Here is a 19,774-nt window from a genome sequence, read left to right on the forward strand (position 1 = left end):
AGCAGAGAGCCCGTCTGTGTCGCATGGCTTGGTAACTAAAGTCAGACAGAAATGAGGACGTAGACAGGACGCTGCGTAGTTCACATTTTCATGCATTGTGCTTCCCTCTCTGTTTTCACATGTTAAATATGCTAGACACTCGTGACAGATGGAACACGACTTCAGGAACTGACAGAAAAGCTAAATCAGTTGAAGATGATTGCCTGCTTGTCCCTAATTACCAACAACATGGTGGGTGCTGTCACAGAAGGCCTGCCCGAGATCGCCAGCAGGTTGAAAAGGATTTCAGCTGTTCTACTCGAAGGCATGAATAAAGAGTAAGTTCTTTATGTGTGTCTGTTCCGTCACACAGAAACATTGTACACGTATCTCCCAAAGCAGGCAATAACCTTGGCCATGAGGACGTAGCTGGCACTGCTGGCTTCCAAGCTTCTCAGAAGTTCTGCGTGTCCTTTCCCGGGAAGGCAGACCGTGTTCCGTGACACGTGCCAGGATAAGCGTCGTGTTCCCCTTTCAGCAGTGTGCACAAGCGCTGTTGTGGGTCAGTGCTTTGGAGGCGTGCGTCTGTAACCCTGGGGGCTGTACAGGCGGACAGAGAAATGGGTTCTGGGTACTTGCTGGCCAGCCAGGCTCCAGACTAGCTAGCTCCAGGTGACGTGGGAGACCGTGGAGGGAGACACCTGGAGTTGATCTCTGGCCTCGAGGTGAGCACACGTGACTGAGCATACTCTCCCACTCCGTGTGCACATAATAAGGAAAATAATAATTCTTTTCTACTTTGGAATTGTGAAAATAAAAGGAGATTCCTATGAGAGTCTTTGCCTAGGTATCTGGCACACAGCATGTACTCAGTGAATGTTAGTTATGAATAACTGCTTAGGTGTTCAGTCATCTTCCTTATAGCTTTATTTCTGTTTACTGGTTGTTTCATATATGTAGAAACATTCCTTCATAGGAAATGAATACGTTCACTGCTCACGTACTCGCCTTGTAGATGGAGTAACAGCATCTGTAATATAAAACAAGTAGGTGTCATTTGCATATGCTTTGGTGATCTGTCACAAAACAGGCAAGGCTTTGCTTTTATTGTGAATAAGAAGTGACTTACATTAAAATTTAATTTTTCCTTTAGCCTAAGAACTTAGTGACTAAAAGCAGGAGAAAGCTGCCCTATAGTATACTAAACTTCAGAAGGAAAAGATTTTATCCAGACAACCTGCCCGTGGATTACAGGTGCTGTGGGTCGGCAGCAGATCAGCTAAGGCGGAGCAGTGGTGGTGACAACCACTTCCACACTCTTCTCACTCAGTGCCTCTGTCCACTTGCCTTTCCGCTCAGAGCGAAGTCAGGCATCCAGCAAGTCCTGTGCAGGAGCCCTTTTTGAACCACGGTCTTTACCACATCAAACTCAGGTCCTAAAGTACTCCATTATGCTACCTTCTATCACCAGGCTGCCTCATTCTTTAGTTCTTAGTTTTCACAGATAAGAACCCTTTCTATATAATGAGATATCTTTTTCAATTATTCTTTGGTAGTGCAGATCTACAAACACCCTCACTAATTCCTTCTTTCCTTCTTGATTAAATGCCTGACTCCTTAATTACTGTTTAACGTCTAGACTGTGCATGTGGGATTATTTGTTCGCTACTGACTGCCTTTGGTCATGATCAATCTAGAATGTCAGTTAATTTGGCCTCTCAATATCTCTGATTTTGACTGCTGTTATAGATTTACTGCTATAGTTATAGAAAAATTATGTTTTTCTGCTCAACTTTATAAGCTCTTTAAAAATATCTGAGATGGTTAAAAGCACTTGGCTTCTCTTCTAGATGACTTGGGTTTAGTTCCCAGCACCGACATGGAAGCTTACAACTGTCTGTAACTCCAGCTCCAGAGGATCTGATGACCTCTTCTGGCCTCCATAGGGACTAGGCACACATGTGGTGCACATATGTGCATATAGGTGAAAAATTCACATATGTAAGATAAGTCTTTCAAAACGTGTACGAATGAATTCACTCCTACCAGTGGGTATGAGAAGCAAATGGATATTTTCTGTCCCCTGGCTAACTCCGTGGAAACGGGTTTTACAAGCACCTTTGCTTTCCTGTCGGACACGGGTGCTCAGGCGCATGGTTCTCAGCACTTAAAAACCTACAGTGTGAGAGCACCGGTAGCTGGGAGAGGCGCTATCGTCTGTCCGTTCTAATAAAAGCAGTTGCTGTTGTTGTGAGAGAGAATTGGCAAGCACCTGAAGCAGCGTATTTGAGAAGATGCCTGAAGACCTGCCTGATGCACTTTGCTCTGTGTTTTCTAGGACCTTTAACTTGAAGGAAGCCCTGGATTCTATTGGTGTTCAGACTTGTGCTGAAGTTAATAAGGCCCTGGAAGAGAGAGGCTCACCCACCTTAAATGCTGAGGTTCAAGCTAATCTCATTGGTCAATTTTCAAGCCTCGAAAAGAAGGACAATCCTGTCTGTACCTTGATGGGTGAGTCCTCTTTATTTTTAAACAGTTTCTGCTTCGGTTTGAATCTGCTTTAACTCGCTGCATCAGATGAGGTTTAAGTGGCAGTCATAAATTTGTATTATTACATATTAGTACACAGTACTAAACACAGCTCATTACTGAAAGCAGCATCCAGAGGCAGGGGCTGATGCAGAGGCCATGGAGGTGTGCTCTTACTGGTTTGCTTACCTGGCTTGCTCAGCTCCACCCACAATGGTGTGGACCCTCTCTCATTGATCACTAATTAAGAAAACACTCAGCAGGCCTGCCTCCAGCCTGATCTTACAGAAGCATTTTCTCAGTTGAGGCTCCTCCTCTCTGATGACTTTACTAAGCTGACATAGATACTTAGCTTTTACTTTTGAAGGACAGATAATGTATAAATAGTGTTTCCATAGGCCTTGCCTCTCTGTTCAGAGCCTACCCCAACTACCCAGCCAGTGGTCTTTATGCAGACAGTATGGTGATGTGGAAATCTGGGTGAATGTGCGGCTCACAGAGTGAGGCCGATGGTTCTGCCGTGAGCACACCTGAGAGAACTGAGGTCCCCTGGGAGGCATCATGGATGGGCTCTCATTGTGTTTGCTGGTCAAGCAGACAACTTCTCAGTGTCAAGCTGGGGGGAGAGTTGGCAGTATGGAGCATGCACCAGGACTCTTGCAGCTGAGAGGGTCAGGGATGGGGCTGGCTGCTTCGGGTTTTCTGCTCCATTGCTCCATTCTCAGCACTGCCCCCGTGGACTGGACGCCTGCACACTAAGGTGGCTTACTCTGCCATCATCCTTCCGTGGTTAAGCATAGACAGAGACTGTGATTTTGTGTCCCAGCCGCCCAGGCCCAAATAACCACACAGAAACTATATCAAGTCCAACACTGTTTGGCCAATGGTTCATGCATTTTTCTAGCTAGCTCTTACATCTTAAATTAACCCATTTCTATTAATCCGTGTATCACAACAAGGCTGTGGCCTATTGGTCAAGTTCCGGCATCCTTCTCCTTCGACAGATACATGGCGTCTCCTTGACTTTGCCTTCTCTCTCTCTCTCTCTCTCTCTCTCTCTCTCTCTCTCTCTCTCTCTCTCTCTATCTTTTCCAGCCTGGCTATATTCTGCCTTTCCATACGCCAAAGAAGCTTGTTTATTAGCCAACCATACAGAGGGGAATCCCACATCACCACACAAGAGTTAGGAGTCTTACCCCTCTGTTAGCTAACAGTGACCCAGCATGGAGTCCTGTGGGCTGTAAACAGCCTAACTGTAGGTCAGGTTTTTTCCTTGAATTGGTCTCGGTGATGAGAGGCAAAGGAACTTGATCTTGAAATGTGTGTTCAACTCTGGGACAGCCTGCTGAACCCGAGGATCCGTGTAGGGGAGACACAGACCGTTCCCTTACACAAGCAGGGTGTCACCATAAAGAGGACAAAGGCAGGTGTTTATAAAATGTGTTCAGTTATGCAGTGGCTGAAAACATAACGTAGAAGGCGGAAGAGAGCATATCCCAGATTAACCTGTCAGCTTTCCAAGTACAGTGTTGGGCCCTAGCAGTGTGACATTTTATTATGGATTCAGGGGCTCTGCAATCATTTCTCTTACTCTTATTCCTGGGAGCATAGGATACCAGAAGTTCAGCTGCACAGGCTACTTAGGTGGTCCAAGGCTTCACCTTGACCCCAGAAAGGACCAATGCCAGGGTACAGCACTGTGGGTGGCAGCAGAGGCTGCTGCCAAGAGGGGACAGTGGATGGTGGTAACTGGCACAGCCCCTTGTCACAGCTGCTGATCTGCCTCTGCCCTTGGTCTCCAGAGGAGCAGCTGTGCTCGGAGAGATTGTGCTCCTGGGGAAAAAAACAAACACGCGTGGCTGGCTCCCCACTAGTATGCAGACCTTATGAGCACGGAGAATGTGTCCGCTGTCTGCTGCTTCTCTACATGGTACTGGATGTATAGATGGCACTTAATGCACACTGTAAAGTGCCCACGTCTAGATAACCAACAGGGTAGTACCCACGTCTAAATAACCAACAGGGTAGTGCCCACGTCTAAATAACCAACAGGGTAGTGCCCACGTCTAAATAACCAACAGGGTAGTGCCCACGTCTAAATAACCAACAGGGTAGTACCCACGTCTAAATAACGAACAGGGTAGTGCCCACGTCTAAATAACCAACAGGGTAGTGCCCACGTCTAAATAACCAACAGGGTAGTGCCCATGTCTAAATAACGAACAGGGTAGTGCCCACGTCTAAATAACCAACAGGGTAGTACCCACGTCTAAATAACGAACAGGGTAGTGCCCACGTCTAAATAACCAACAGGGTAGTGCCCATGTCTAAATAACGAACAGGGTAGTGCCCATGTCTAAATAACTAACAGGGTAGTACCCACATCTAAATAACCAACAGGGTAGTGCCCATGTCTAAATAACCAACAGGGTAGTGCCCACGTCTAAATAACTAACAGGGTAGTTAATACCCATGTCTAAATAACTAACAGGGTAGTTAGTACCCATGTCTAAATAACTAACAGGGTAGTTAGTACTCATGTCTAAATAACTAACAGGGTAGTGCCCACGTCTAAATAACCAACAGGGTAGTTAGTACCCACGTCTAAATAACTAACAGGGTAGTTAGTACCCATGTCTAAATAACTAACAGGGTAGTTAGTACTCATGTCTAAATAACTAACAGGGTAGTGCCCACGTCTAAATAACCAACAGGGTAGTTAGTACCCACGTCTAAATAACTAACAGGGTAGTTAGTACCCATGTCTAAATAACTAACAGGGTAGTTAGTACTCATGTCTAAATAACTAACAGGGTAGTGCCCACGTCTAAATAACCAACAGGGTAGTTAGTACCCACGTCTAAATAACTAACAGGGTAGTTAGTACCCATGTCTAAATAACTAACAGGGTAGTTAGTACTCATGTCTAAATAACTAACAGGGTAGTTAGTACTTATGTCTAAATAACCAGCAGGGTAGTAGCCATGGCTAAATAAACTAACAGGGTAGAGTCGGGATTCTTACCTTGCCCATCTGGCTGCAGGGTTCATATCCCTAATTGTATTTGGGCAGAGCTGGAGCCCTGAACTCGCAGTGTGTCTGTGCCCTGGATATAAAGTGGGAAGTGGGGTGGGGGTAGGAGATGCCTCTTAAAATCTGGTAAAGCAGCTTAGTTTCCCAGGTCTCCCCAGGGCAGCTTTGCCTGCTTTTCTGCACACTGAAGGTATTTAAATCTTATTCAAAGTATCCTTTCCTTAGCTGCTCAAGTGACGGTCTTAAGTGCCTCTCTTTTAACTCTGGCAGACAAGAACAGGTCTTTGGCAGGGACTCCGTTTGACTGCTTCAAACTGAACAAATGCTTCTGTATTCTTGGCTTAAAAACATGAATGCCAAAGAGGAGGCAGAACTACTTGTTGATATAATAATCATTTTGAAAGGATTTTATTTTTAGGGTTTCTTATGACAAAGTGTTTGGATTGTATCTGTGATGAAGTTAGGCCCAGTCTAAGGGAAAGTTCACTGAGTTTTTGCATGATGAGAAACCAACATAAATTAAATATTTAGATCATGGCATATAGGAAATGCTCTGCAGTGCTGGCCACGGGCCTTCCCTGTGCGTGACACCCGTGCTCTGCAGTGCTGGCCACGGGTCCTCCCTGTGCGTGACACCCATGCTCTGCCATCCTGTGTTTCAGTTGATGTGGATCTGTTTGCCAAGGGCATTACACCTCTCGCTATGCCATAATGCTTTGAAAAGATAGTTAGAAATGGAATTTTCTCTCAAACCAAAACTTTCCCCAATATATAAAAAAGGTAAAAACTATCTATGGATTACATGTGTATATGCATGCCCATAGCCATTTCCATTTTTGTGATTTTTTTTTCAAATGCCTAAGTGATACATGAATAATTTCTCCTTGTTGAAATACACAGGTGAGAATTATTTTGTCTCTGCTTGCCTTCTCTAGGCTTCCATTGTTTTCCATTTGGTATTTATAAACTGTTTTCATCCCATTTTCATTCAGCTAGGATATTTGTGCCATATGTCAGGCCAGGAATATAAAGAAACATAGCCTCCACTCCTCTGTACCTTCAAAGGACTCACTCCTTAAGATAGGAGAAAGACATGTACACTGGTGTAACCTGGTGGAAGTCTGCAACAGATGGTCAGAGAGACCACAGAACTTACTTTAGATCCAGCATTGAAGGAGATCTGGAGAGAGGGAATGGAGTGGGACAGGAGTTTAATAAGAGGAAAAATTCTAACACATGCATGTTGGAAATTTTCAGGTTCCAGGGTCACTTTGGGTTAAAGTATAATTTGTGGGAAAGTGTTTGAAAATAAGAGTTTGGATTAGTGTCAAAAGCCATGCATGTTGGGGCTGGAGAGATGGCTCAGTGGTTAAGAGCATTGCCTGCTCTTCCAAAGGTCCTGAGTTCAATTCCCAGCAACCACATGGTGGCTCACAACCATCTGTAAGGAGGTCTGGTGCCCTCTTCTGGCCTGCAGGCATACACACAGACAGAATATTGTATACATAACAAATAAATAAATAAGTTAAATGATTTTAAAAAAAGCCATGCATGTTGATTCATACCTGTAAATCCCACCACTTGGAATGTGGCAGTGAGAGGATCCCTAGTTCAGACACATAGCTTGAGGCCACCCCAGGCTTTTGTCTTCAAAGGTGGGAAAAAGTCTGATTTCATGTCATAACTGTTGTCCTCAGTGGACGGTGTTATTAGCAAACATTCTTAGGTTTGAGGGTTTGGTCTCCAAAGCTGGGGAGAGCCCTTAGGGCTGCACATTGGTGGTCGGTATGGCTGGCATTACTGTCCGATGCGACTGTAGCCCAATCACTGCATGCACTTGGCTTGTATCCGGTAGTCACCAAGAGATGCAGTGGGGCAGGCAAGGGAGGTGACTGATGCAGTGCAGTGGAGCAGCCCTTCTGCAGCCTCTAGTGCAGAGGGCGGGGTAATAATTACGAGGGCAGGGCGCTTTGCATAGTACGGTTTGAACTATACCAGAGCAGTAGGCATGGGCTTCGCTGTCTCTGGGAAACCTAGATGTGTGGACCAACTTCCTCTGTGTTGTGTTGAAATCCCAAGTGTGCTGGGTTTCTAGATTTTTTTCTTATAGAACCAAAAATTTGGATTTCAGAATGAAATCCCTGATTTTAAAATGCTTCTATAAAAACAAATCAAGTGGGTGGTCCTTGGACTTCCCACAGGTCAGGGAACCCTGATTGCTCTTCGGGCTGATGAGAAAGGGGAACTTCATCGGGGGAGGGGGAGGGAAATGGGAGGCGGTGGCGAGGAGGAGGCAGACATCTTTAATAAATAAATAAATTAAAAAATAAAAAAAAAAGCAAACCAAACCCTAAACCAATATGACGCTTGCTGCGTTGATAGTGCCAGCTTCAGTGATGGTGGTGGATGTTGGTCATTTGACTTTCGTAAAAATATTTTACCACACAGTCAGGCAGTGATAGCTCGTACCTTTAATCCCAGCACTTGGGAGGCAGAGACAGGTGTATCTCTGAGTTCGAGGCCAGCCTGGTCTACAGTGTGAATTCCAGGACAGGCTCCAAAGCTACAGAGAAACCCTGTCTAGAAAACCAAGAAAAAAATTGTACCTCACAAAAGCACTTAGTTTTTCCTGATCAACCATTTCTCGCTATCTATAAGTCATCCTAAAACTCTATAGACTGAGTTGTATCTACTTTCTCACAAGACTGTAGGTCAACTGAGTAGTTATTTGACCTTGTCCAATTCATTCATGTTTCTGTGGCTTAAGCTGGTAGCACTATTGATCTCGGCCGGACTCTTATCAGAAGCTTGAGAGGTGGCTCTCTGGAGTGCCCTCCTGTAGATCTGTCCTGCAGTCTTGCCCAGCAGTTTCAGCTTTACTCACATGGCTGATGGTAGGCAGAGTGGAATCAGTCATGCATCTTGAGGCTTAGGCATGCATCTGGCATCCTGGCATTTCTGTAACATTGTGTGTTAGCAAAAACAGGTGACGAAGCCAGTTCAGACGGAGGATGAAGAAATACTCTGCATCCTTAATGGAGGAACTGCAGTGCCACTTGAGAACAGGCAGGGGTAAATGGGAGTCTTACTGTTGTTATTAAAGATTGTGTACTTAATGGAACAGGTAAAGATACCGTTGTTTTTCCTTTAGACAAACGGATCCAGGTGTACATGAGAAGCCTGCTCTGTCTTTCAATCACTCATAAGAGCCTGCCTCCTGTGCCACTGGGCCTTGATGTCATTCAGCAGGAGCTGGAAGTGCTTGGCTGTCAATTCACAAACATCGTGAATCTCAACAAACAGGTGTATGGACCAATCTATGCAAATATATTCCGAAAGCTGCTCTTGAGGGATGAAGCTGTGGGGAAGACGGACATTTCACTGCCAACCAACTGACGTGAAGCTGGCGCTGGAGAAGAGATGGAAGTCAGCCCTTGGCGCACTGTCCTGTCCTCATTTCTACCAACGGCACATATCCAGTGCTGTCCCCAGAGCAGTGTTGGACTGAACCTGTGTAGTCTGGTAACGTCGGCATCACGGAAGGGCCACATAGCCATAGACTCTTTTGTGTATCGTTTCCAAGTTAAGGCAGACAGGTTTAATGAAGAAAAGTACTTTGTAATGACTTACACCACCTATATAATACTGGTGTTTTCTTACACATTTATACTGAGTATTTCTATGTGGCTCGTTCACTCAACCTAAAAGGAGTTGTTTTTGTTTATATACTTGATTATACTGCAGTTTCCTGCAGGAATACAATGTGCAAACATTTAAAAAACATATTGAAAATGAAGGGCATTCTGCTTTTTTTTTTTTGTTAAGTGGCAAAATAAATTTGTGTCTCGAGTCTGGATTTAGCCAAGTCCATTTATTAGGATTTTAATCATAGCCCTTGGTGTGTTTATTTGGTTTTCACTTAAATGTTCGTTCCTACTTTTGAGGCTTTCATAACATGAATGTTCTGTAATAAAAACTTTATTAAGCAGCTGACATGTCCTCTTTCCATTCTTTTACTGCTGAAACATGTATTGCTCGTGCTAATTATATCTTAAAATGCTGAATATGACTTCAGGACAATCAGGAAGTTTTCTAACTTCCCTTGGGCTCTCAGAATGGAATACTGAGCAGTTGTTTGTTTCTTTTTCCTGCTTTGTTTTTTCTTTTTAGACAGTGTCACTCCGTAGCCCTGGCTGGCCTGGAATTGGATATGTATACAGACTGGCTTTGGGTTTACAGAGGTCTGGGATTAAAGCTGCCCTGGGCTCTTCTATTAGCTATGCCAGGCTGTGCTGCTCCTCAGAGCCTTCAGCCCATGGCATCGCTTTGTTCCCTCAGTTAACAAGCTCCTCAGGAGCATCCACGGGTATCACGTCAGCAGCAGAAATACTAAAACTGACCCATAGGTTAGCGTAGCCCCTACACGAGGAGGATGTGAGAATTCCTGAGGTGCCCTACCCTGTCAAAGCACAGTAGGCCAGATTTAATAAATCCCGTAACTTCCCCTCATGCAGAATGTGTCTACAGTGAAGATACGGAAGGAGGACGATTTAATGAAATCAAAGAGGAAGGGAACTGTGGGAGGTGGGCGTGGAGAATGACGGAATAACGGGAACATGTGATCAAAGTATATTACATACCTGGAAAATGTTATAATGAGCCAGGTGTGGTGGTTCAATCTGTATAGTTCCAGCAGTCAGCAGGCCAGGCGAAGGATCACAAATCCAAAGCTAGCCTATGCTATAGAAACTGCCTTAAATGTCATAATGAGACCATTATTTAGTATAATTAATATATATTAAAAAATAATTTTGAGATTTTTTTTTTTTCGGAGACAAGTTTCTCTGGCTATCCTGGAACTACCTCTGTAGACCAGGCTGGCCTCAAAATCAAGAGATCTACCTGCTTCTGCCGCATTTGCCACCAATACTCAGCTAAATAATAAATTTTTAAACACTCCAATGAAAAAGTTGTGAACAATTATTAGGGGCTATAAAATAAATGTGATTCATGCTGGTGAAGATCGCTGACCTCTCCAGTGGGAAGGATAATTCTTAGACTAAGGCCTAAAGGACACTGAGGATTAATGGTTCAAGAACCAGCAGCGTTGGAGTGGACACAGTAGACTCTGGCTGAGCAGTGAGTGCCATGGTTAAGAGATGCAATAAATATAGAAAACAACAGATAAGAACGAAGCGATGGAAGCAAAACAAAGGTGGAACGTTTCTTGGGTGCCATGGTCAAGTTTCCTTTTCTTATTTGTCCTGAAGGGGATAAAAACAATCGCTGAATGTTTGCAATGGGAGAAGGCCACACACAAGATAGCTCTTGCAGCAAAAATTCCTGTTGGTGGTGATACCAGCCTTGTGTGTGTGGTGTGTGTATGCACATGCTCACAGAAACACACATTATCAACAGTAAAAACACCTGAGAACAAGTGGTGAAGGAACTGAATGAATAGAGTTCCTCACAGAACCAGCTTGGTTTGAAGAGTCAGTCTTGGAAAACATGGAGACTATGTGTGGATTACCACACATCCAGCCATACTCTTAAAGCTGCTGCTGCTTGGCCTCACTGGAGTCCCTGATTCCAACACTCACCCCGTTGTGGTAGGGGTGAAACAAGGGAGTGGTTGACTCCTATTCCTGGGCCCCCACTACATTCCTGTTCTTGTTCTAACATCTCCACTTGCTGTTCCGAAAGAAGTAGAATGGGACCGAGATCACAAGATCCAAATTCGAATCCACCCCTGCAATTCCATTGCTACGTAAGTTCGAGCCATGTTTTAATCTTCACGAAGCAGCTACTAACCTTGTCTTTCCTTCAGACTGCTTGTCTCCCTCAACTGCAGCATAATGTAACCACCTTACATTACTTGCATCTGTAATTGATGAGGTCCTAAATCTCTTTCAAGCTTCAAGGGCTTTTAGCGTCTTGAGGAATGATTGCTAAGTGGTTAACTACACAGGAACACAATTTGTCATTTCTCATCAGAACCATGGCTCATAAGGCCCATTACTAGCCACGGTAAACAGTTCTTCCTACGCAGCGCAAACAGCTTTAGAAGGAGTTAAATGAAGTCTTTGCTTCAGGGGTTCATGTTGTGGCCACTGTCTATTATTCATGATTCTTCGGATGAGTTATACAGTTAGAACTCCTGTATTTTGCCGTGCTCAATCATTTTGGGGAATGGGCAATTAGTTAACCTGCCTGTTAGGAGATCTAGGATTAGCCAGAAGAAACCTCAGAACTACACCAGGAGGAGCCGTTTCCCACATCCGGCTCGGTCACTTCCGGGCTCCAGAACCAGGCGGAACCTTTCCGCAGCGCCTCCGATAAACAAGCGCCGCGGGGACACTTTAGGACAACGCACACCAGCCTCCGCGTGCCGTTTGCTTGGAGCAGCAGAGGCGGATGTGGACGTTCTGTCGACTTCTTCCTTCACCGTGAGCGGAATGGATGTGCTGGCGGAGGAGTTCGGGAGCCTGACCCCGGAGCAGCTGGCGGCGCCGATCCCGACGGTTGAGGTAAGCGCTGTGCGGGCAGGCGGCGGAAGAGGCTGGAGGCGACCGGGGAGGCGTTCCCGGGAGAGCCTTGGTGCTGTCGGGGGCGGGCCCTAGGCTTCTGCGCATGCTCAGAGCTGCGCGCGTGCGAGCCGACGCGGTCTGGAGCTCGCGTTTTGGGGTAGCACGAACGGAATTCTCTGTAGCGGCCCGGGTTTAGAAGCTCAGCGGACGCCTCGCGGGTGAAGCATTTCTAGTGCTGAGGTGCACTGGCAAGAACTGGCCCGCCCTCGCGTTCTTCCGTGGGGAACCAATATCATGGCGTCCCGCAGCCGCTGCGGTGCTCCCAGTAAATGTGAATCCGAATCCCACGCTGTCATCGTGTTCCTTTCAGCCCAGAGTTTCTTTGGACTGCAGACATTTTTAACTGCCTGAATATTTCCCCCAAGTTTTGATCTTGTATTTTCTGACTGGCCCCTATAACTTTTTTTTTATCACATTCTCAAGAGTTAAAGAATAATTGCTTTGTAGTGCCGTTATGGGCATGATTAAATCCATTCTGAGATATATGGAGGTACATACAGTGTTTCTGAGCCTCGAAACCTGTTTTTTTTTTTTTTTTTTTATTTTTCGAGACAGGGTTTCTCCGTAGCTTTGTTTCCTGTCCTGGAACTATCTCTTGTAGACCAGGCTGGCCTCGAACTCACAGAGATCCGCCTGCCTCTGCCTCCCAAATTCTGGGATTAAAGGCTTGCGCCACCACTGCCCCGAGTCTCGAAATCTTTGGCATGGAATGGGGGGATTAGGATTGAAGATGGTCAGGGGAGAAATCCAGACAGAGAGGGTCAGGCTCTGCCTGGTTTCAGAGAAACCGAAATAAATCGTTATAGTGGGGTAAAATGAAAGGTCCTGATTCTGAAATGCGTTGTCAGAAGATGTTAGGCTTTCTCCCTAGGAATGATAAAGTACCTTCGAAGTGTTTAAACTGGGTGTCCTGACTAGTAGTTGTACTGAATGATAAAATATTCTTAGGGCCCAGAGAGGTGTCTTAAGGGTCGAGTACTGCTGGCTGCTCTTCCAGAGCATCCGAGTTCCGTTTTCACACTTAAACAGGGAGTTACACGTAAACAGGGCGTGGGGGCACACGACTTTAATCCCAGCTTTTGGGGTGTGGAGGTAGGAGGTTCTGTGGCTCAGAGGGAGTTCCCGAAAGTCTCTTAGGGAAAATAGCCAGTATTTGCCTCTGTGTTTGGCTTATTTTCACAATGTTTCTTTCTTTTTCTTTTTTTTTTTTTTTTGGTTTTTCGAGGGGGTTTCTCTGTGGTTTTGGAGCTTGTCCTGGAACTAGCTCTTGTAGACCAGGCTGGTCTCGAACTCACAGAGATCCGCCTGCCTCTGCCTCCTGAGTGCTGGGATTAAAGGCGTGCACCACCACCGCCCAGCCACAATGTTTCATTACTCTTAGTCAACAGGATCTACTCACAGGCCTGTCTGTCGCCTGTAGTCCATGCAGCTAAGGGTAGTTAAGAATATGGCCAATACAAATGGTAAACTTACTTAAAACATGATGAGGGTATTTTGTTTTTTCTTTAAAATTTTTTTTTATATGCTCCTCAAGTGTAGATCACAGTGTTGCGTTCCAGTGTTAATGTTCCTTACAGTTGTCTTAACGGCTTGCATCCGTTGGTCCTCTGAACATCGTAGCTCAGTGAGTGGCTGTTGGGCTCACAGACCACTACAGTGCTTTCTGATCTTGGTGTTCCCCGCCCTTGACTCAGCATTTGAGCCACTGTACCCTTGCTCACAGGAACCTGCTGCCGTCTCATTCAGTACCTCAAGTCTCTTCAGTGTCCCCACACTCCTCGCCACGTCTAACCCATAGCGAGGCATACACATCTTCATTGTTCTTAGCTCCACCAACTCCTTCAACCCGTGCGGGCCTGCTCACAGTGGCTCCTCCTGTTTGGAATGCCTCCCTCATACACCCGCCATGCCAGGCATACCCCTCCCCTCCCCCCGTTATAGTAGTTTCCTCTTCTGCATACTCTTCTCCCGACACCTACCCAGTGTCTCCCTGTCAGCTGAGGGCATCAAAAGTCAGGAGGCTCGTCCACTTCAGTAAGTACTCAAGATCAGCAAATTATCAATCAATAATTACTTGCCCCCAAGCTTGAATAACTTCTCTTACCATGCTATATAATATGAAGGAAAAAAATATGCTAGAAATGATTAACTCAAATAAAAAGGGGCTCCTGTCTAGAGGGCTGTAGAGGAAATATAAGTTAGAAAGTTGGATATTAAATAGCCAGCTAAAAGGAAATGACATTTTCATTTAATTCAGCACATTAAAATATTACTCTAATAAGTACTGTTCAGGTAAATCTTCATTAGTTATGAAGTTGTAGTTTACAAAACTCAATGAGAATGCATACTAAATCAGTATAAATGAGTGCAAGTCAATTTCTGAGTCTCCAGTGTCATTTTGGGCCTTTTTTTTTTTTTTTTTTTTGGCAAAGCCAGAAACTTTATTCATTCAGGAAAAATGTTAAGACCTGAGGAGCCCACTACAGAGAATTAAGACTAGAGAAAATAACAGTATTAGAAACACAAGGAACTGTGACAAATGCCGTAGGATGGGGTCAGTGCCTTCCTGCAGAAGTCACGTGATAGACAAACAGATACTGTAGGAAGGGGTCAGTGCCTTCCTACAGAAGTCTTGCCATAGACAAACAGATACTGTAGAAAGGGGTCAGTGCTTTCCTGTGGCAGTCATATGATGGAGAATTTATTCTACAATTGGGAATGAGAAAAAAAAAAACAAGAAAGTAGATGCATACAAGAGACAAAGTCTCACAGCAGGTAGAATAAGCAATGGTGGGAAAGAAGCTGGAGGAATAGCCCTGAACAGATGTGAGAGTCTTTGATATATCTTCTGTGTTCAGAAGTATCACCCTGACGTCTGTCCCTGAGTGTGTCTGTCCAAATTCCCCTTTGTTATGTGGGAACCAGTCATATTGAATTAGAGTTCACCTTCTGGCAATTTCTGAACTGTCTACATTTTCCAGGGTCCTGTAGGCCAGGCCACATAAATGTCAGCAAAGGAATTTAATTCAAGCTGTAATTGTTTGCTCTTTTTCTGTTTAATCAGATATAATGCAACTTAATATTACACAGATATTGAGTGTTTGTTGCTTTGGTTTTGATACTTGCAAATACCCAAACAGCTGTTACCCAATACATGCTTTAGGACATTTCCTTCACTCTAAAAGTTTCTCTTACAATCTTTTCAGCTCCCTTCCTCCCCCCAAAGAAAGCAAAACAAAAACCATTCTTGCTTTCTATTATCAGAGGCTGGCTTGCCTGCTTTCTGGGGCCTCCCCACATCCTCATTTTTAGATGTTAGAAATTCTCTCTCTCTCTCTCTCTCTCTCTCTCTCTCTCTCTCTCTCTCTCTCTCTTTCTCCCCAGTTTTTGAGACACAGTCTCACTATGCATTCCTGGCTGCCATACAACTTAGTATGTAGACCAGGCTGGCCTCAAACTCACAAAGATCTGCCCATCTCTGCCTCCCAAATGCTAGGATTAAAGGGTATATCCTGCACGAGGCTTTTGATCTCATTTTGTGCAATTTTTTTCCATTGCTCCTTAGGTAATTTCATCGTCCCTTGGTCTTAATAACTATTGCCTAATTTACACTGTTTGTTAGTTCCAGGCATCTGCTGCCCATTTGGCATTTCTCTCTGAATGTCTGATTGGAATCTCAGACTAAGCCTGCACCAACCAAACTCCCAGCACCCCAAACCCTGAAAACCTGCTGCTCCTACACACATCCCCAGCACCCCAAACCTGAAGACCTGCTGCTCCTACACACATCCCCAGCACCCCAAACCTGAAGACCTGCTGCTCCTACACACGTCCCCATGCACCCATCTGTGCTGGCCCAGTACCTCTCCCTCCTCAGACCAGAAACCCTGCTGTTCATTTTACCTTCACTACTTCTCAGGGAGCCATGTAGTCTCTTGTCAAATCTCACTGACTTTGCTCCAGATCATGTCTCTGAGCTAACAATTTCTCATTTTCTGGTTGTCCTGTTATCAGCCTGGGTTCCTGCAGTCAGCCAGTTAGCGCATTGACCTTCCTGCTGCCTGCCTTGCTCATCAGCACCCAGCATCCAGAATGATCTAGTTAAGAGGCACAGAGCTATCACGTGACCCTTCCACTCAGAACTTTCTAGTGGCTCTCAGGTCCCTGAAGTTAAAGCCAATCTTTGCTTGCCACAAAGCCCCCGTTGTCTGGGGCCTTTCCTAGGAGCTGAGAAGAGTGAAAAGAGGCTGCCATATTACGTAGTGGCAGAAGGCCAGTCATACAGCTTAAGAGTGGAGGAGTCCTTCAGTGCAGGAGCAGACACCCTCGAGAACTGACCCCTGAGTCCTGGGGGGCTGGACTTGGAAAGAACTCTGGTTCTCTCACCACACTCAGACAGACTACAAGCCTCACTCAGATGTGCCGTGAGAATAAACGTGAGAAGTGTTTGGGATCTTGTTATCAAGAAGAGGCTGTAGTATATGTAGTATATGTACCTGTGGTACATGGGGCGTGTTTATGTGCATATGCACATGTATAAACATGCTTACAGTAGCACTTAAATGATAAAATTTCCCCCTTTTGCTTTTCTTCCAGTGTACTGTGGTAAACTTAGTGCATCAAAATAATTGTGTTTTGTAGTTACTGCTGCAGAATTCTCATGGTCTTATTGTTTGGTCCACAGGAAAAATGGAGGCTGCTTCCAGCGTTTTTAAAGGTAATTATTTGATTTTAATAATAATTGGTTATTTATAACACAGTAAGTCTCTAGATGGTCCTTTCAATTCTTTTGTAACTAAATGCATTTATTATTCTTTCCCGTACTTGTATTTGAGAAACTTTGGTTCCTGTGGCCCGAGTGACACATGTCACCTGTGCATTACTGCCATCCTTCATCCTTTCTTTATTCTTCCGTGTTCAGGTGAAAGGCCTTGTGAAGCAGCATATAGACTCCTTTAACTACTTCATTAATGTGGAGGTAAGCATCGGATTCCAACTGGACGTGAATTGAGGACCAGTTGGAAGTCGGAGTTCTGTCCCTAACCTTGACTTCTGCTGCAGATAAAGAAGATAATGAAAGCCAATGAGAAGGTTACGAGCGACGCTGACCCCATGTGGTACTTAAAGTAAGAAACCAGCTCCTCTTACGTTTATTCTGATTGCTTTTGTTTTTGTTTTTGTTTTCCAAGACAGGGTCTCTCTGTAGTTTTGGAGCCTGTCCTGGAACTAACTCCTGTAGACCAGGCTGGTCTCAAACTTATGGAGATCCACCCGCCTCTGCCTCCCAAAGTGCTGGGATTAAAGGTGTGCCCCACCACCGCCCGGCTCTGATTGTTTTCTAAATACTGGCGTGGCTGTACTTGCTGGCACATCTCTTGTACAGCTGTTATTATACCCATTCAGTAAACTAATTGTCAACTGCTCACATTTAGCTTTTAATTGATTGTAAATAGAATTTTAATTGAAAAGTTACTAAAACTTGTAGTTCTTCTAAGCTGGCCTTTCTTTTGAGAAAAAGAAAAAGTTCTCAGTATTCTTTGCACAGCCTGTGTTACTTCCCTGTCTGTGATCAGACCCCAGTCCCCAGAACCAGGGAGTTAATTTATGGAGTGCCGCCTGCTGAAGTATAGACCTGACCTGGTGTTTTCCCATTCACCCTGTTTCCTGTAGCAGAATCGGTCCCTGGCCCTCTGTTAGGCTGCCTTTCTGTTGTTAATCCCACCACACAAGAGTAAAGACCCAAATTCTTTGGTCAAATTATGCAAGCTTTATTTTCTGTCATATGAGGCTCTCTCCCTTAAGTGGGATTTGAGAAAATAGCATTGAACATAGGAGAAAGAGAAGAAAGTGGGGTTCATGTTACCCCCAAAACTGCAAGACTGGGAGACTTTCAAGGGTTGGTGGATTTCCAGATGAATTTTGGTTATCTAGGCATTTAACGGAACATTTCAGAATTATTTCACAGAATTAATCAGGATGGAGGTTAGGACATAGAGTGTAGAACATGTTAAATTCCAGAAAATGGGTCAAGACCTGGTCAGATCCAAGTTTTTCAAAAAGACAGGGATGAACTTACTTTGGCCTGTAATAAGATGGCTTTTTATCATAAGACTGAGTCAGGATGTTCCAGATCCTCCACTATATTTAGGTGTAAGTTTGTGTATAGCTGAGTGCAAGTGCCCTTGGAGGCCAGAGAGGACTTCAGATCTCCTGGGGCACCATTCCTGGGGTGGTGTTGGGGACCCAACTTCAGGTCCTCTTCAAGGGCCCTTGAATTGCCAAGGCACCTGTTCAAGGCTGCGATTGTGTTTGTTGGTCTCCAGAATCTGATAGTCTTCGGTCTTGCCTGGTGGTTCTTGGCCATGACACTTATGACAGAGTAGTCCCACACACACTAGCTCTGAATAGGGTATACTAAGGTTTTTTTTCTTTTTGAGGGGTTCTTTATTTAGGGGAGACTCACAGATCACAGTCCTCTGCACAAATGAGGAACAGGAACCAAACCCAACATCTAGGGGGGAGAGAGAGAGGGAAAGAGAGAGAGAGAGAGAGAGAGAGAGAGAGAGAGAGAGAGAGAGAGCGCGCGCACAAAGTGCACACCTTTTCAGTACCCAAGGTCACACCCAACCTGGTCCAGCCTCTCAAAGGCCATTGGCTGAAGGAAGTTCCCCAGCATGAGGAAATTTTGCAAAGGGTCCTTCTGAGTATTTGGAACTAACTCATGAATAGTTTAAGTTACACACTTTAAGCCATGTTTCTGCCATTTTTTCAGAGGGTACAATTGCCAACATCCTTTGTGGCTGGCGATTTTAACACTGTTTTCTTAGTTAATGTGGTGTCTGTCTTTCAGAATTCTCTGTTGTAAGAATACTATCTTTTCTCTTTATAATAACTACCTACGGGGACATCCTTTGGACAACGCAAATCTCAGTATTTTCACCACTAATTTTATTTAATTCTTTAAGAAAAATTTATTGTGCCTGGGATTGAACCCCAAGCTTCATGTTTACAAGACCAGTATTCTACACTGAGCTGCATACACAGCTCCTCACTACTGATTTGATGGTTCTTATCCATAATACTATTATGTGATAATTATAAGTCTCTCTTTCTCCTCCCCCCCCCCCCTTTTTTTTCTTTCCGAGACACGATTTCTCGCTGTAGCCCTGGCTTTCCTGGAACCCAGTCCGTAGATCAGCCTGTCCTCAAATGCTGGGATTAAAGGTGTGCACCACCACCACCTGTCATTCCTTAAGTTTCTAATGTTCCCATGCCCTTGTTGTGCCTTTTGTATATTATATTTTTATCAGTCCAGTGTAACATGAGGTCCTGCTTGTTGTGGTTTCTGTCCTGCCCGGTTCCTACAGTCGTTAGGCCCCAAAGAATCACACAGAGTCTGCATTAGATATAAACTGATTGGCCCATTCTTCCCAGAATACTCCTGTTCTTATTGCCCCACCTCTACTTCCCGTCTGGTTTTCCCACCTAGCTACCTGCCAATCAGAGTTTATTTAAAACATGATTGACAGAATACAGACAATTCTCCCGCCCCAAGTCCAGGATCACAGTTTTTAGTTTTTTCTGTTGTTTGTAAGCCAGCGTTATTTTTCTCTTACTTAGATTATTCTAACTTTGCCATAGGGAAA

General features: G+C 44.7%; 2 protein-coding genes across 2 annotated transcripts in view; both read left to right on the forward strand.

Annotated features, from left to right (window-relative positions):
- Tcp11l2 (t-complex 11 like 2) overlaps positions 1 to 9,534 on the forward strand; it is a 29,218-nt gene extending 19,684 nt beyond the window's left edge. The window contains exons 8-10 of the mRNA XM_050145536.1: positions 136 to 317; positions 2,318 to 2,490; positions 8,693 to 9,534. Of these exons, the coding sequence (XP_050001493.1) occupies positions 136 to 317; positions 2,318 to 2,490; positions 8,693 to 8,937 (600 nt within the window). The 3' untranslated portion in view covers positions 8,938 to 9,534. The remainder of the gene's footprint in view (positions 1 to 135; positions 318 to 2,317; positions 2,491 to 8,692) is intronic.
- Positions 9,535 to 11,672: 2,138 nt separating this feature from the next.
- The window catches only part of Polr3b (RNA polymerase III subunit B), a 98,678-nt gene continuing 90,576 nt past the window's right edge, over positions 11,673 to 19,774 (forward strand). The window contains 4 exon segments of the mRNA XM_050145535.1: positions 11,673 to 12,068; positions 16,813 to 16,845; positions 17,050 to 17,106; positions 17,190 to 17,254. Of these exon segments, the coding sequence (XP_050001492.1) occupies positions 11,997 to 12,068; positions 16,813 to 16,845; positions 17,050 to 17,106; positions 17,190 to 17,254 (227 nt within the window). The 5' untranslated portion in view covers positions 11,673 to 11,996.

The sequence above is a fragment of the Alexandromys fortis genome, unplaced genomic scaffold, assembly GCF_014885135.2.
Source record: "Alexandromys fortis isolate MF-2015 unplaced genomic scaffold, M_Fortis_MF-2015_v1.1 scaffold_50, whole genome shotgun sequence".
Taxonomy (NCBI): domain Eukaryota; kingdom Metazoa; phylum Chordata; class Mammalia; order Rodentia; family Cricetidae; genus Alexandromys; species Alexandromys fortis.